General features: G+C 34.0%; 1 protein-coding gene across 1 annotated transcript; it reads right to left on the bottom strand.

Moving 5' to 3' along the window:
* Window positions 1-3,279: 3,279 nt before the first annotated feature.
* On the bottom strand, window positions 3,280-4,009 carry LOC128126247 (uncharacterized). The gene is made up of 2 exons (XM_052764003.1): window positions 3,573-4,009; window positions 3,280-3,494 (listed from the first exon to the last, which is right to left on the bottom strand). Exons 1-2 carry the CDS (start codon window positions 3,795-3,797, stop codon window positions 3,336-3,338), a joined length of 384 nt encoding a protein of 127 aa, XP_052619963.1. The 5' UTR covers window positions 3,798-4,009; the 3' UTR covers window positions 3,280-3,335.
* Window positions 4,010-17,402: the final 13,393 nt, after the last annotated feature.

The raw sequence follows: 17,402 nt of genomic DNA, 5'->3' as shown, positions 1-17,402 counted from the left end.
CCAAACCCTGCAAAGATAAAGATACACGAAATTCCTGAGTCCCTTTGTCGTAAAAGCTTGTTATTGACATGGTCAAATTCAGGGGATTGTCCTAGTGAAGAAGCCCCTGTTTTTGAGAATGTAGAAACTATGGACGAACCCCCTAGTACATTACTTGAAACAACCTTGGAACAACCCCTTGTTACATTGAGTGAAACAGTTGAGTCAACCCCTGCCTATATACCAAGAATTGATAGCCCTTTGACTGAACCAATGATAGGAAGCACATGTCCTAATGTTGATGGTTTGGGTGATACATTTGAATGGTGTGAACCTTTTGGTGGGACTCCTATGGAACAATATGAACCAAATAGTGAAAAAGCAGGTGAAGACAGTCAAGCTAGTAAAGACAGTCATGATAGTGATAACACTGAAGATAGTGAATACAGTCAAGATAGCGATTACATAGTTGATGAAGATAATTTGTTAGATGATCCAGAGGTTGATATGAAGAACTTTCACCTCAACATTGACAAAGACGTGGAGTGGGTTGGAAGTTTTCCTGATGATCGAGATGAAGCAGTAGAAGGTGATGAAGAATTAGAGGTTATAAACACTGAAGAATTTGTATCTGCATCTTCATCAGATGAGGGTGAAGCTAGTAAAAAAAGGAAGAAGATAAGAGATTTACGAAGAGCACATAAGAATGAAGCAGCTGCTGTCAAAGATCCATTTTACATCCACCAGACTTTTAGCACAGCCAAGGAAGTTAAACAACAAATTTATCTTCATTCCATACAGAGTAGAAGGGAGTTAGACTTCGTCAAGAATGACAAAAATAGGATTAGAGTGGTTTGCAAAGGGACAATACCAAACCTTGGGATATTAGAAACAGATGGGACCAACAAAAGTAATGACAAAGTGGGACCAAGTCAAAAGAAAAAGAAAGTGAAAGATGGTTCTATTCATAAATGCCCATGGGTCCTACTAGTGAGTAAGTGGAAAAAAGACATTAACTGGACTGTTAAGACCTATGAAAAGCAACATACGTGCCTTCAAACAAGGAAAATTAGGGCATGTAACTACAAGTTTCTCTCTGAACAGATTGTTGACACAGTGGAGGCAAACCCAGAAATACCACTTAGAGCATTACGTGAGATGCTTGAGAAGAAATACCAACTTGGATTGTCAGACATGAAAGTTCATAGGGCGAAAACGAAAGCCCTGGAATCAATTAGGGGAGATTTTGCTGCTCAGTACTCATGTCTAAGAGACTACTTACAGGAGGTGCAGAGTAGAAATCCAAACACCACAGTCAAACTTCAAGTGCAAAGTGAACCATGTTATGCATCTGAGACCAGGGTATTTGAACGAGTATACATTTGTCTTGGTCCACTGAAAAGTGGATTTGCAGCAGGGAAAAGAGATTTTCTAGGGCTTGATGGTGCATTCATGAAGGGTCCATACCATGGTATGATCCTGACAGCAGTGGTATGTGCATAATCATATTTTAGTATTTGATTAATGTTTGACCATAGTTAATTGTTTGCTTATTACTGTGTTTGACATGATAATTCAGGGTTTAGATGGGAACAATTGCACATACCCTTTGGCATATGCAGTTGTTGAAGCAGAGAACTTTAATTCATGGACCTGGTTTTTAACTAACTTAGGAGATGATCTTGGTTTGTATGCAAACTCCAACTTCACTTTCATATCAGATAGACAGAAGGTAAATAAATTTCTCCATTCATTTTCACATGCATGTTTTACAATTCAATAAGCAACTTCACTCTTTTGATGATTTAGGGGTTATTGCCTGCACTTGAGAAAATTTTCCCAGCAGCAGAGCATAGATATTGCCTAAGGCATCTTCATGTGAACATGAAACGTAAATGGAGGGGCAAGGAATTCAAGGATTGTCTTTGGAAATGTGCAACATGTACCACCATACCACAATTCAACAGTGCCATGGAAGAACTAAAGAAACTTAACAGTGAAGCATATGACTGGCTTAATTCTATTCCACCTAAGCACTGGTCCAGATCCCACTTCTCAGGTATATAATATTATGTTTATAAGTGTATAATTTTTAAATATAATCTAATACAGTTGTGTTTTATTAGGGAGGGCACATTGTGATGCTGTGTTGAATAATATGTGTGAGAGTTTGAATAGCAAGATAGTGAAGGGTCGTGATAAGCCAATTATCAGTTGCTTGGAGTTTATTAGGGAGTATATCATGAGGAAAATTGTCATGGTTCAAAAAGAAATTGATAAAGCTAATGGCCCATTAACTCCTACAGCCACTAAGACCCTTGAAAAAATTAAAGAAAGGGCAGCACAGTGTAGGGCAGTGTTCTGTGGCAATGGGAAGTACCAGGTTACAAGTGAAGGTACTAATCAGTATGTGGTTAATATGGACCAACAAACTTGTTCATGTAATAGGTGGGAACTGACAGGCATACCCTGCAAACATAGTATAGCAGCTATATGGGATATGAGGCTCAACAATGAAAATGTTGGAATACCTGAGACATGGGTACACCCAACTTATTGGCTCAAGACATGGAAAGAAATGTATGTCTTCAAAGTTGAACCTATTAATGGGAGGTTATTGTGGGAAAAAAGCACATGTCCTACCAAGTTGATACCACCAAAGTATCGTGTCCCTATTGGCAGACCAAAAAAAAAGAGAAGAAGATCTGCAACAGAAGATGATGGAGTGTCCACAAAATGGAAATCTGTAACATGCACAAAATGTGGAAATATGGGCCATAATGGAAGGACCTGCAAGGGACAATCACAGACTGGGAATGGAACAGGAGAAGGTGCAGCAGGGAATACAACAGGAGAAGGTGCAGCAGGTAGCAGTGGTGGTGTACAAAATGGAGTTGGGAACAAAGGAAAAAGCCCCATGCTTTGAGAATTTGTAGTTTGGTATCATGATCATGAAGGATAACTATGTTTTTGTTAGGCATTTATTGCCATATTACTTTGTTGTTATGTGTTGTATTTTGATACTTTGTTGCTGTGTAGGATAACTATTTGTATGCCATAAGACTATGTTGTTATTTTGGATGTCCCTTTATGTTAATGGTCAATGGTTATCTTGGATATTTTAGAGTTTTTGTCCTTTTTAATTGTTATATTGGATGCTAGTATTGAATGGTATATTGCATATGTTGCAAATACCACATTTTCATTAAATTTGAACACCAACTGATAACACCACATTATGATTACACAATATATTGCAACTAAAATTGAATTTTTTTTGTTAATACAAATAACATTACAAAGAGTCTCCATTACAATATACACATACCAAAATACTAACAACTTCATTACTTAACCTACACTTTATATATAAGGACTGAAACAAAAAAAACCCAGCTAATAACTAGGTAAAGCTTCAATTTGCGATTTTGTTCTTCAAGTTTCATCCTAAACGCCATACAATCACAGTCCTGATCATAATCATTCACCCATCCTATGAACTTGCATAATGGTCCCTGAACCAATTAAAGTAGATGAAGAATTAGGGCAAAATTAGAGAAGACGAAGAACGAAATTGAAATCATTAACCTTACCTTTACTGTACAAGCATAATAGAGTTTCCCAGGGTTTCTTTTGCTATAAGATGTGCGAATCACTACAGTGGCTCCACAATTGCATTTAATATCGATCATTGTTATGTATTTGGAAGAAATCGATCGAACGAGGGGAAGAGACGAACGAGGGGAAGAGACGAACGAGAGGATACAGAGGAAAAGAGGGTTGCAGTGTTCTTTATAAGATTTAAGGTGTAACGGCATTAAATATGGACACAAACCCTAAAAAGACGAAAATGCCCCTGCGTGCAAGGCACGTGGGTAGCTTAAACGGAAGGAGTTAACAGTTAACGTGCATAGGGACTAACCATGCAAGATAAATAACAATGAGGGACTGCACGAGTTAAATTTTGGAAATAGGGACTAAACATGCTTTCTGGCATGTGCACGAGGGACCAACGGTGTAATTTACCCAAGAGTATAACCATCTGGTCTTCTTTGAACTCTTACACCAAGGATCACATCTACTACTCCCAAGTCTTTCATGGAAAAGGAGGAGTGTAGCATTTTCTTGGTTTGATTGATCACATCCAAATTAGTACCCATTATAAGCATATCATCCACATACAAGCATATGATGACATAAGCATTCTTGTATTGTTTGACATAAACACATTTATCACATTCATTTATTCTAAATCCATTAGAGAGTAATGTGTTGTCAAACTTCTCATGCCATTGCTTTGGAGCCTGTTTTAGTCCATAAAGTGATCTAACTAACTTACAGACTTTGTTTTCTTGACCTTTAACCACAAACCCTTCAGGCTGATTCATATATATCTCTTCATCTAGTTCACCATACAAGAAGGTTGTTTTCACATCCATTTGGTGTATTTCCAAATTATGAATGGCTGCAATTGCTACTAATGTGCGAATTGATGTAATTCTTGTAACAAGTGAATAGGTGTCAAAGAAGTCTTGACCCTCTTTTTGATGATACCCTTTAGCTACTAAACAAGCTTTGTACTTCTCAATGGTACCATCAGGTCTAAACTTCTTCTTGAATATCCATTTGTGCCCAATTGGTTTTTGCCCAGGTGGCAAATCTACCAATTTCCAAGTGTTATTTTGCACAATGGAGTCAATCTCACTTTTGATTGCCTCTTTCCAGTAAGGAGCTTCAGAGGAGTCCATAGCTTCCTTATATGTTTGTGGTTCTTTATTCACTACATAGGTCATGTAATCAGGTCCAAAATCTTTGGCTATTTTGCCCCGTTTGCTTCTTCTAGGTTCTAAGTTCTCTTCTTGAACCTTTGAAGAATTCTCTTCATTTGATTGTAAACTTTTGTCTGGAATTGTATCAATCAGTCCATCATCTAGAGGTCTTTTCCTAGAGCAGGTAACCTCTTTCCCTTTATCCTTAAAAGGAAAAATATTTTCAAAGAATTCAGCCTCTGCTGATTCCATGATGGTTTGGTTATGGATCTCATCAACATGTGATTTATACACAAGAAACCTGTATGATGCACTATTCATGGCAGGGCCAAGATAGATGCAATCTATGGTTTTTGGTCAAAGTTTAGTCCTCTTAGGAAGAGGTACTTGTACCTTAGCAAGGCAACCCCACACTTTCATCCTTTTATAAGAGGGTAACCTTCCTTTCCACAGATGATAGGGTGATTTATCACTCTTTTTATGAGGAATTCTATTAAGTATTGTATTTGCTGCAAGACATGCTTCTCCCCACAGATTATGTGGTGCTCCAGAAGTAATTAACATTGAATTAATCATGTTTTTCAATGTTCTATTCTTTCTTTCTGCCACTCCATTTTTTTGAGGAGTATATGGAGCAGATGTTTGATGTATAATACCATTTAAAGAACAAAATTCAGCAAAGTCTTTGGATTCATATTCTCCTCCTCGATCAGACCTTAGAATTTTGATCTTTTTGTCAAGTTGATTTTCAACTTCAGCCTTGTAATTCTTAAAATAATTCAAGGCTTCATCTTTGGTATTTAACAAATAAATATAACAATACTTACTGCAATCATCAATAAAAGATATATAATAATTCTTTCCTCCTCTTGTAGGTGTTGCTCTAAAATCACATAAATCAAAGTGGATTAAGCCAAGTATTTCATTAGATTTTTCAACTGATTTATGAGGATGTTGTGAAAATTTTGATTCTACACAAACCTGACATTTTATGTTTTTATCTAATGAACATTTTGGTAACATGCCAAGTTTTGCCATTCTTTGAATAAAACGGAAATTAACATGTCCCAAACGAGAATGCCACAAAATTGAAGGATCATGCATATACATAGAAGAGGGGCTAGTAGTGCCCATTATTGCATTAGCATTAATATTGGTTACATCATTGTTTGGTGTTTCAACACCATAGTACAAAGGTAAGACACTGACTTTGAAGAGACCCTCACTAAGGTATCCCTTTCCAACATACATCCCGCCCTTGGTGAGAACAAACTTATCAGATTCAAATACAAGTTTAAAACCTTTGTTACTAAGAATAGGACCAGAAATCAAATTCTTAGTAATTTCAGGAACATGCAATACATCACATAAAACAAGTTCTTTTTCAGAAGTCAGTTGTAGTTTCACTTTTCCCTTTCCTTCAACTTTTGCAGTAGAGCCATTCCCCATAAACATTGGTTCAGAATCCGAGACTTTCTGGTATGTAAGAAACATGGTTCAGGAGTTGCAAATGTGCCTTGTGGCTCCAGTATCAATCCACCAATCCACAAAATTGCTAATCATGTTGGTTTAAATCACAACAACAAATTGATTTGGTGATTCAACCATGTTGGCTTGACCAGAATTTCCTCCACCAGAATTGCCACCATTGTTTCCATTGTTCCCTCCATTGTTTCCTCCATTGTTTCCTCCATTGTTTCCTCTATTATTTCCTCCTTGACCCCTCCTGACTCTGCAATCTTTGGCCTTGTGTCCAGTTTTGCCACAAACATAGCATGGACCAGAATTCTTCTTGAAATTCTTCTTGTTTGGGCCATGGTTTTTGCCATCTTTAGAAGAGTTTTTGGAGCCTTGCTTCCCTTTCTTGTTGTTGTGCTTTGTCCTTGAACTACTTGCTTCTCTAACAAAGTTTGCACTTGGTTCCAAGGAATATGCATCTGCCTTCTCATTCAATCTGTTATCTTCTTCCACACGAATTCTCAACACAAGTTGCTCAAAACTCATGTCATCAGTTAAGTGTTTAAGATATAGTTTGAAATTCTTCCAAGAAGGAGGAAGTTTTTCAATGATTGAACCAACAAGAAAGTTAGAGTTTATACCCATACCTTCAACTTCAAGATCATGTGCAATGACTTGAATTTTCTCCACCTATTTGAGGACAAATTTGGTATCCACCATCTTGAAATTCATGAACTTTCCAATCACGAATTTCTTGGAACATGCCACTTCTGTTTTGTATTTCTTTTCCAGTGATTCCCATATCTCTCTTGCAGTAGTGATGGTAGAGTAGATATCATAGAGGGAATCATCCAAGGCATTTAGAATATAATTTCTACAATTATATTCATTTGTGTTCCAAGTTTCCACAGCCCTTTGATGTTATGCCAATTGGGCTGCAGTGGGTGGTGTTGTTCCTTCTGCAGTGGTTACACCAGTAGGAGGAGAGGGAGAATCATCAGTGAGAACATTGGAAACATGAAGAGTTGTTAGATAAAACAACATCTTCTGTTGCTATCTCCGGAAATCTGAGCCTTTGAATTTCTCAGGCTTTTCCACATGTGTTTTGATGATGGAATTTTGATCCATTGTTCACTCTTTGATTTCTATCTTAGAATGTTATGACAGAAGTATACAATCAACAAGATTAACAGAAATAAAACAAACGAAATTGAAATATATATACATACATATATATATATATATATATATATATATATATATATATATATATATATATATATATATATATATATGAAATATACAAGAATCAGTTTACAGAAAACATACTTGATGGTTTATGCTTACAACAGAAACACAAAAAATGAAATTATGTAGATTGAGGCCTGCAAATTGTAGTGTCCTAAGACAGAAATTTCCTTGGTAGGGATCTGTCTAGAGGATACAACAATCAACGAAGAAGTTCTCTTGATTCTGACGAAATTTTCTATGTTCCCTTCATTGTATTTGGAGTATGAAATTATAAGAGGAATCTGTTTGCAATTTTTCTGAACCCGAAATCTGGTCTTTGGTGATCTATTTATACATATAGATTGACAGGTTTTTCCCTCCAAAACTGCTAACCGAAAATAACTCTCAAAACTAGTCAATGAGACCCCAAGGCCCAAGGCCAATCTTTGACCATTAAATATATATATATATATATATATTAATATAAGTTTTCAAGACCAATTTGACTAGCCCAATCACCAAATCCAACCCAAGCCCTCTAGTCCAAGCCTTTGATCTAATTAGTAAATAACTAGTAGGAGGCTTTTTAAGGGAGTATAAGTTTCCTCTTTCTTCCAATGTGGGACAAGTCCCAAAGAGAGTGTTTTCCATTTAACAAAGTTCCAACAAAGGGTTCTTGATAAAGTCATCAGCCCCGAACAAACAACATATGTTGAAGGGAGAAGTATTTTGGACGGACCTCTGGTTCTCAATGAAATTTATTCGTGGGCCAAAATTATTAAGAAAAAAGCGTTGTTCTTTAAAGTAGATTTTGATAAGGCTTATGACTCTTTGAGTTGGGAGTTCTTAGATTCTATTATGGAACATATGGCATTTGGTTGGAAATGGAGAAGATGGATCAAAGGATGTCTCAAGTCTAGTCGGGCTTCGGTCTTGGTTAATGGTGCTGCCACTAAGGAATTCAACATTCAGAGGGGAGTTAGGCAAGGTGACCCGCTTTCACCTTTCTTATTTCTAATTACGATGGAAGGTCTTCACGTTTCTATGGAGATGGCTTGTGATCGTCACTTCTTTAAGGGCCTTTCTCTCCCTTGTAGTGGTATCACTATCTCGCATCTCATGTATGCCGATGACGTCACATTTATAGGGGAATAGTCGGAAATCAACATAATTAATCTTAACAGATTTCAAATGTTTCTTTCTTGCTTCCGGTCTTAAAGTCAACTTGCACAAAAGCAAAGTGTTTGGTGTTGGCGTTAATGACCATGAGGTGGATAGACTCGCTAGCATTTTGAAATGCGAACCCGCTTCTTTCCCGTTCACTTATCTTGGACTCCCGGTGGGGTCAAATATGAACCTATCAAAGCATTGGAACCCAATTATTGTCAAATATGAACCTAGTCGGGCTTCAGTCTTAGGCAAGGTGACCCGCTTTCACCTTTCCTCTTTATAATTGCGATGGAAGGTCTTCACGTTTCTATGGAGACGGCTTGTGATCGTCACTTCTTTAAGGGCCTTTCTCTCCCTTGTAATGGTATCACTATCTCGCATCTCATGTATGCCGATGACGTCACATTTATAGGGGAATGGTCGGAAATCAACATAATTAATCTTAACATATTACTTAGATGTTTCTTTCTTGCTTCCGGTCTTAAAGTCAACTTGCACAAAAGCAAAGTGTTTGGTGTTGGCGTTAATGATCATGAGGTGGATAGACTCGCTAGCATTTTGAAATGCGAACCCGCTTCTTTCCCGTTCACTTATCTTGGACTCCCGGTGGGGGGAAAATATGAACCTATCAAAGCATTGGAACCCAATTATTGTCAAATTTCGGGATAAGTTATCTAAATGGAAAGCTAAATTCCTCTCGTTTGGGGGCTGACTTACTTTGATAAATTCCGTTCTAAATAGCCTCCCTTTGTATTTTTTTTTCTCTTTTTAGAGCCCCGAAAAAAGTCATTAATATTCTCGAAGGTATTAGAAGGAGGTTCTTATGGGGAGATAATGAGGACAAAAGAAAGATCAATTGGGCGGCGTGGGGCGTTGTCACTAAACCAAAAGACATGGAAGGCCTTGGTGTAGGATGTCTTGACTCGACTAATTTGGTGCTCTTAGCAAAATGGTGGTGGAGATTGAAAAACATGTATAGTCATTTTGGTTCTCTTGTATTAAGTCAATTCATAATTTAAAGCTTATTGATGGTAGACCGATTGCTAAGAAGTCTATCAAAGGCGTTTGACTGAATATCTCACAAATTGATGGTGATTTTGAGAATATGGGTATTTGGTTTGCTGATCTTTTTAAAAAGGTGGTTGGAAAAGGAAATATTACTTTCTTTTGGAAGGATCGTTGGTGTGGTAATGTTGCCTTCAAAGATGTTTTTCCTAATATTTATGCTATTGAGAAAAAGAAAGATTGTTGTGTGGATGAGAGAGTAATCACTTTTAATGGTCAAATCTTGAATTACTCATGGGATTGGTCAAGGCATATCAAAAGGGGAAGGGAAACCCAATAGTTTTTGACTTTATTGGATCAATTGGTTGATTTTCGGTTTGTTACCGGAGATGACAGTTGGATTTAGGGAGGTGCTAAGGGTGATGTCTTCTCTGTTAGCAACATTAGAAGCCTGTTAACAAAGCATTCCAACAGGGTGGGCAGCATGGAGTTTTTTAAGTGGGTCAAATGGGTCCCGCTAAAAGTCAATTGTTTTGTTTGGAGGTTAATTCAGAACAGGATTTTCGACATTTTTGAACCTTCAAATGCATGGTATTGATTTGTCTTCCTACCTTTGTCCCTTCTGTCAAGAAGTTGAGGAGTGTGTAGATCATGTTTTCTTCTCCTGTTCTAGTTTTGCTCTGGTTCTTTGGAAATGGTTGGCGAGATGGTCTACTCTTCTTGTTAGGCTGCCGAACCATGTGATGACTTGATGGAGCTTCTCAAATCAACTACCGGAAGTAAAAAGGTGAGGAAGCTGATGTTGTCTTTAGTTTATACCACTCTTTGGTTGATTTGGAAGGCGAGGAATGCTTGGATATTCAGAAATGAGAGGCGGGCGATCATGTTTACGGCTGATGATATTAGCTTAATTACTTTTAATTGGATTGAAAATAGGTCCAATTGTAATTCTTTAAGTTGGCATGCTTGGAACTCCTCGCCTATTCTAGATTGTTTTTTGTAATTAGGCTTGAGTTTCTCGCTTGTGCCTTTCTATTGTTTCTCTTGTTTTAATAATAGTTTGCCCGTTGTTCGAAAAAAAAGACACCTTCAAACATGCCTTTTTTAAGAGGCATTAAGTCGCAAACACACAGTCCCTAAGATACTCTCATCGACCCATTCTGACTTCTGACAGATACTTTAAATGAAAAGCAAATAGAATCTAATCGTCTTTAAAAAGCAAATAGAATCTAATCCTCTGTTTGCTATACAAAATAAGAGAAAATAATGTTGCTAATCCGATCCTCGAAGAAGTCCACGAAACGATAAAGCGATGAGGATCAAAGAACATATAGAGAACATGTGCATGATTGGTTGAAAAGTTTCTAGATCCAACTTTTTAGTTGATTCTAATGGTTACCATTATTCTTCCTCACATGTATAATCTTTCGTCAAAGTATTATCTTTGGTCCAAGTATTTTCAAAATAAGATTTTGCATTGATCAAAATGAAGAAAAGTAATGATAACATTAATCCATGGACATCCAACTGTTTCTTTTCTACAGATAATTAATAAGGAGAAAGCTAGATTGCAAACCTTAGGAGGTGTTTGGATAGGGAAAAAAGTGGCTGCTTATTGCTTATTCTCACCACAATAAGCTGAGTTGAAGTGTTTGGATGTGAAGCTTAAAAAATGGTAGGAATAAGCTAAATAAACTAATTTTAATAAGCAAAAGGGGGAATGCTTATTGCTTATAAGCTAATAAACTAAAATCATATTTATCCAAACACCCCCTTAGTTGGATCAGAACACACAGGAAAGAATCATTCGCAGCAGCCCAATTAGGGACATGATTGAATACCCCAAAGTCCAAAACATATCTAACTCTTGTGTCTGAATACCCTAGACATTTTTATCAAAAGTCAACCAATAAGTAACTATTTTTAATCATCTTTTTCAAAAAACAATGTAATTTTAACCAATAAAAATACTTTAAAAATTATATCTGGTGTCTAAATGGCTAAATGGGGTGTCCATTTAGTCAACCCCAGGAAAGAAACATTCGTAGCAGCCCAATTAGGGACATGATTGAATACCCCAAAGTCCCAAACACATCTAACTGTTGTGTTGGTTATATATATATATATATATATATATATATATATATATATATATATATATATATATATATATATATATGAACCTATGATTTTGATATAATTTTAACATAAAACTATCATCACAATGCATATTATCTAACAATAATATTTTTATCACAAACACGATAGAAAACATAATCATATATTCAACATGTCAATATAAACAATATCAACAACTCATTTAATAATATTTACGAATTATCATTGTGAAAATAATAATAATAATAATAATAATAATAATAATAATAATACAAATGTCACAATTAAATATCCTATTACTGCGTGCTTAATATATCTTAAAATAAATAAATCATAAATCATATAGAATAGAACAAAATAACCATAAATTTTATGATGTAGTATATCTTAAGATAATAAATAATAAATCATAAAGAATAGAACAAAATAATAATAAATTCATTCATATTATCTGTAAACAATATAAATAAAATCCAAAAACCTAAACTTTAAAAAATAAAAAATAATAGAAATCTGAATATATATATATATATATATATATATATATATATATATATATATATATATATATATATATATATATATATATATATATATTATGTGTCCTACAAATAATTAGATTTTGTTTGGTCTGTTTTTCTATTAAGGCGTAACTTTCAAGAAAATGAATATGGAGGACGTCGAGTTGATCTTGCTTAGATGAATTTGCATCGTCATCTTCCTTATTCAGTGTGAATGCATTCACCATAATATAGAGTTTTTAGTGTTCTCGAATCATCTTTTTCTCCATCTTATCCATTAAACTCTAGCAATCTCATCTACATATGTGGACTATTTATATCTTTATATTAACCAATTAAATATAATTAGTATGACTTACTAACCATAAATTAACAATTCTCTTCACTTGTAGTGATTAATTATTTTAAAATTTAAATAGGAAGTACACATAACTAACCATATATGCAAATAAGTTAAAAAAACTCTTTGATTTGTAATGAGTAATTAATTTTAAGTTAAAAAGACTTTTGAGTTGTAGTGAAGTTTCAAATGCATATGGTCCAAGAAAATGAGTCTCTCTCTCTCTCTATATATATATATACACACACACACACATATACACATACCAATGACCATCAAACTTCGAAGACAGTGATGAAGACTTCTAAGAAGAAACGAGTTATAGATTTAGTCAGGACCATAAGACCAACACTCTTCGCATACAGGAGATGGAGTTGATGGGCTTCGAGCCTTTCCAAGATCAACATTTGGGCAGCGGAAATAACAAACAATTCTGATCTAAGAGATGAAACATTTAGATCTAACTCAACTAGTCTATGAAACTCATTAAGACATAATAGAATGGAATCATACATTTGCTTTTTGTCGTAGGTTTCTTCTTTTGATAGAGTACCCAACGTAGAGTTCCTCTTTTGAAATCACACCAAAGAAACAAGACACAAGCAGATCTAAGCAACCCTCAAATTGTGAGCTTCAAAAAAAAATGAAATTTCGATTATGTGGTCAACCATGACGTGGTAAACTATCGGCCATGATGTGGGAACTGCAATTCGGTATTCTTTAGGGTTTTTAGAGGATTCCAAACTTTTGAGACTAAGATGTATTTTTCATAAGTGTCAAAATCGGATTTGAAGTCCTTTATTTATAGGGAGGTGAGTTGAAACCCTAAAGACAACTATCAAATATAATACTAATTATCTATGGTATTTAAATCGTTTTGGAATATTCCATATTCCATTATATAATATTTAATATTAATTAATTAACAAAATAAGTCCTTCAAATAATTTTTTTTTCAGTTTTTGCTTTATTTTATTCTTGGGTGTAACCCAAAAGGAAACTGCTAATTATAGTGATATTATCGAGCTTGTTATGACTATGAGAACTAATCTCCATCAAAAATCACGTTCCTTAGATTTTTTTTTGTTTTGAAAGAAGTGGAAAGAAAAGAAAGGAATATTAGTGCTAATCTTCCCTCCTAACTTTGTTCGCAAATAAAGGGATTAATTTGGTGATAAAGAAATTATTATAGTTTTATAAAGAAGGCATGTGATCAAATAATATAAAAAGGTGCTTTAGCCTAAAGTACAACTACAGTTTTGCTTAAGATTTGCATGCTATATTTATTTATTTCTCTAACTATAACAAAAAAAGGAGAATAAAAAATAAGTCGAGTAATATGGACTTAGGATGTGAACGTTATTTTAAAAATGATAAAACAAAGTAATCCACAAAAGCGTTCATATCTTATATATTCAAGATCTTAAAAACTTCTTTTAGAATGACTTTCTAACTCAATTAATGTATGACTTGAATCCATGAACCAATGTGAACATCAAGCATCAATTGTAAACGATAACACAAAAGAAAGTTATATTCTTATGTGATGTACCGTATTTATTGTAAAGTTAACTAATGAAGACATGGAGATCTTGTGAGTGGGAGGAAATTAATGACCTTATTATGGTGCTAATTGATGAATTCTAAAGTGCATTTAAGTAAGAATTTTGTGATTGGTATCGATCCTTCATAATAATGTATGATATATCTTTATACATCCTAGGTAGAGAGAATATATGTGTGATTTGCGATATGATGCATATATAAAGTAAAATAAAATATGTTATAGGCCTTAAAACAGAATGAAGGTTCTAGTAAGATAAATCTTTCATACTTCGACGTACAAGGTAATCAATGGAGCAAGATTTACAAGATATCCTTAATGCGACCAAGACTGTCAAAATGGTGCAGGGAAATCAAAGACCAAAACTCAGACTCTATAGTTAATCTCTAGATGTAATGTGTAGAAAACATATTGAATTTTAGTGTCGAATAGACTTGGTAAGTATCTTATGATTAACCTATTGAAACCAATCCTAATAGGCCAAACCTACTAATCCATATGACCATGAAAGGTGTCAACCAATCATAATCTATGATCCAGCCACTTCTAGAGCCTTCATCCTTGAGATACATTGCATGATGGCTCATCAAGAATGACCATAGCGCATCATGATGGAGCATCCTCCATTATGATGACACATAATCCACCAACATGGCTCATCATGGCATTTAGGGCATCCAACTTGAGTATCTTAAACTTTTGAGGACAATCTTGAGAAACCTAATGTACCTCACAACCTAAATGGCATATCAACAACATTTTTGGTGCATCAATCCACTTAATGGCACATCATGATACATAAATGGTGTATCATGATCATTAGTGGTACATACATGCTTCAGTAACACATCAATACTTTAGAGTACACCAAGGCACACTAGAGTGGAGCACCTTGTACCAAGTTGCACATCTAGAGCATAAGTGGGGCACCTTATTCCCAAGTGGTGCATCTTGTCTATAGATTGTGCAACCTCCTACACAATGACACATCTACCTTCCAAAGTGGTGCACCAAGCACCAAGATGGCACACCATGCATGAAGATGGTGCATCTTGTCTATAGGTGGAACACTTTCCTCTAAAATGGTGCATCCTTGCTTCATGGATCATCAAGGTTGCTCCATTCCCTTCTAAGATGCTCTATTAAACTCCATGTGCTCCATTAAATCCAACTCCATGAGAATGCTCCAAATGCTCAAATCACGTTTAACACACACATACACACACATACACACACACACACATATATATATATATATATATATATATATATATATATATATGTATGTATATATGGATCGCTCATTTATTTATTCTAAGAATTAACTTAAATGGTTTTGTTACTCTTGTTTGTTATAATTTTGAGAAATTATCCATCTAACTTTTTTTTTTGTTATTGTATACCATTTGATGAGACATTCCAAATTCCAAATTTATTATTTTCAAGTATATAAAAGTTGGTATCATAACATTGGTACAACATAAATTAATATCTAGTTAGTATTAAATGAGTCATTAGTTACAAATGAGTTCGCCTAGCATATGAGTATCATTCATATATTTTAATAAAGTAAGTAATGGTCATTGTGATTCCTAATTAGATGTTTATGGACCTAAAATAAAGAGTATAGCCTAACTTTAAAACCAAACTACTTATCTCAATATTAAGCAAAGTAAATGTAAAAAGACTTACAAGTAATAGTTATGAATCTACATCACTATGAAGTGATCCACAATATTCCTTGATTCAGTTACAACATACAATGTATCAATGAAATTCCCATATTTAACCAACAATAAAGGTTTCAAAATATCATGTTAAGGATCCGTTATTTGTATGAATGGTGAAAGTAGCTTGTGAACAACATAATAGTTTCTATGACTCTTTTCTAAATTCATCATCAAACTGATACTCTAGGTGTATTTAATCAAATAATAAATTTAGTAAACCTTTGTATATTATCTAAACCTGTAAAACAATCAAACTTTTAATAACCTATGTCAATCCATCATTCAGGCTATAACTTATTTAAATATAAGTTTTATTCATTGATATTGTTTCCATTCACACTTTAAATCAAATTAAAAATCATTAATCTTAATCAAATTTGTAGTTATTGAGAAATTAGAAGATACATAAATCCATCTGTATACTACATGATTTAATCGCTACAGATATCAAATTAAACATATAAAAGAACTTACCAAAATTGACATTGGTGGTCGCACAAATCGATTACGCTACTCCTTCATTGACTTCTCTTCTCGATCTAAACGATTTTTCTTCTAATACTCTTGAGTTCTTACAAAGAAAATCAAATGAGTAGGGGTTTTGGTTGTTGGTGGTGGTACTTATGCACCACAAAAGGTTAATGGGCCAGTCTTTAACTTTAATCAAGGCCCATATTCCTTGTATTATTATATGATAATTTGTATATTAGCTAATATTGCAAGTATACCTCAGGGGTATTTATAGAACTCTTTATAAATCAAATATGTTACCTAAGATTTACAACAATTTAAACTCCAACATTAATGATGAACAAAAAAATTAATGGAGAGAGAGAGAGTTAAAACTATATTAGAGTGTTGAGGTTGAAATTTGTCAATAAAGTATTGTATAAGTGTTCATTTAATCATTAATTTTCATGTATTATTATTATTATTAATATATATATATATATATATATATATATATATATATATATATTAGTTTATAACCCGTGAGAACCACGGTTACAAAATTAATTAAATTTTTATAGTTAAAACTCAAAATGATTAATTATTATTTTAAATAAATTAGTAATTAAGAGATATTTTTAGTTATATAAATTTGAATCATTGATTTAAATAAATATATGAAATTATATCATTTTATAATTTGTAATAATTTTATTTTAATTTTTATTCTAATCATATTAATTTAATGTAATTAGAGTGAAAAATTTTAAAATTTGAAATTTAAAATGGAGTTGACAAGTGGTATGCATTAATTAGGAGAAATAATAGGGTGACACATGGCAAAAGGAGAATAAAATATGCATTAATTAGGAGGCCTAATAAGATGACACATGTCAAAAGGAGAATAAAACTATTCATTTATTAGAATAGGGATATATGTATGTATTAAAGAAGTGAACCTTAGGAACAGTAAAGTCCCTAAGGGTTTGACAAAACTGGTCCCTGTTCATTTCTCTGTTATTAATTGTGTTTGGGCTTTCTATACTGCCCCACTTCTTTCTTCAAATT

The sequence above is a fragment of the Lactuca sativa genome, chromosome 5 (assembly GCF_002870075.4).
Source record: "Lactuca sativa cultivar Salinas chromosome 5, Lsat_Salinas_v11, whole genome shotgun sequence".
In the NCBI taxonomy this organism is placed as follows: Eukaryota; Viridiplantae; Streptophyta; class Magnoliopsida; order Asterales; family Asteraceae; genus Lactuca; species Lactuca sativa.
The sequence above is the reverse complement of the archived record's forward strand: the minus strand, read 5'-3'. Positions and strand labels throughout refer to the sequence as shown.

What these genes read in the sequence shown, in the direction of transcription:
- LOC128126247 (XM_052764003.1), bottom strand. Translation starts at nt 3,797, where the DNA reads ATGCCGTTACACCTTAAATCTTATAAAGAACACTGCAACCCTCTTTTC. An exon ending in ATTATGCTTGTACAGTAAAG is followed by an intron (nt 3,495 to 3,572) that starts GTAAGGTTAATG and finishes TAATTGGTTCAG; the next exon opens with GGACCATTATGCAAGTTCAT.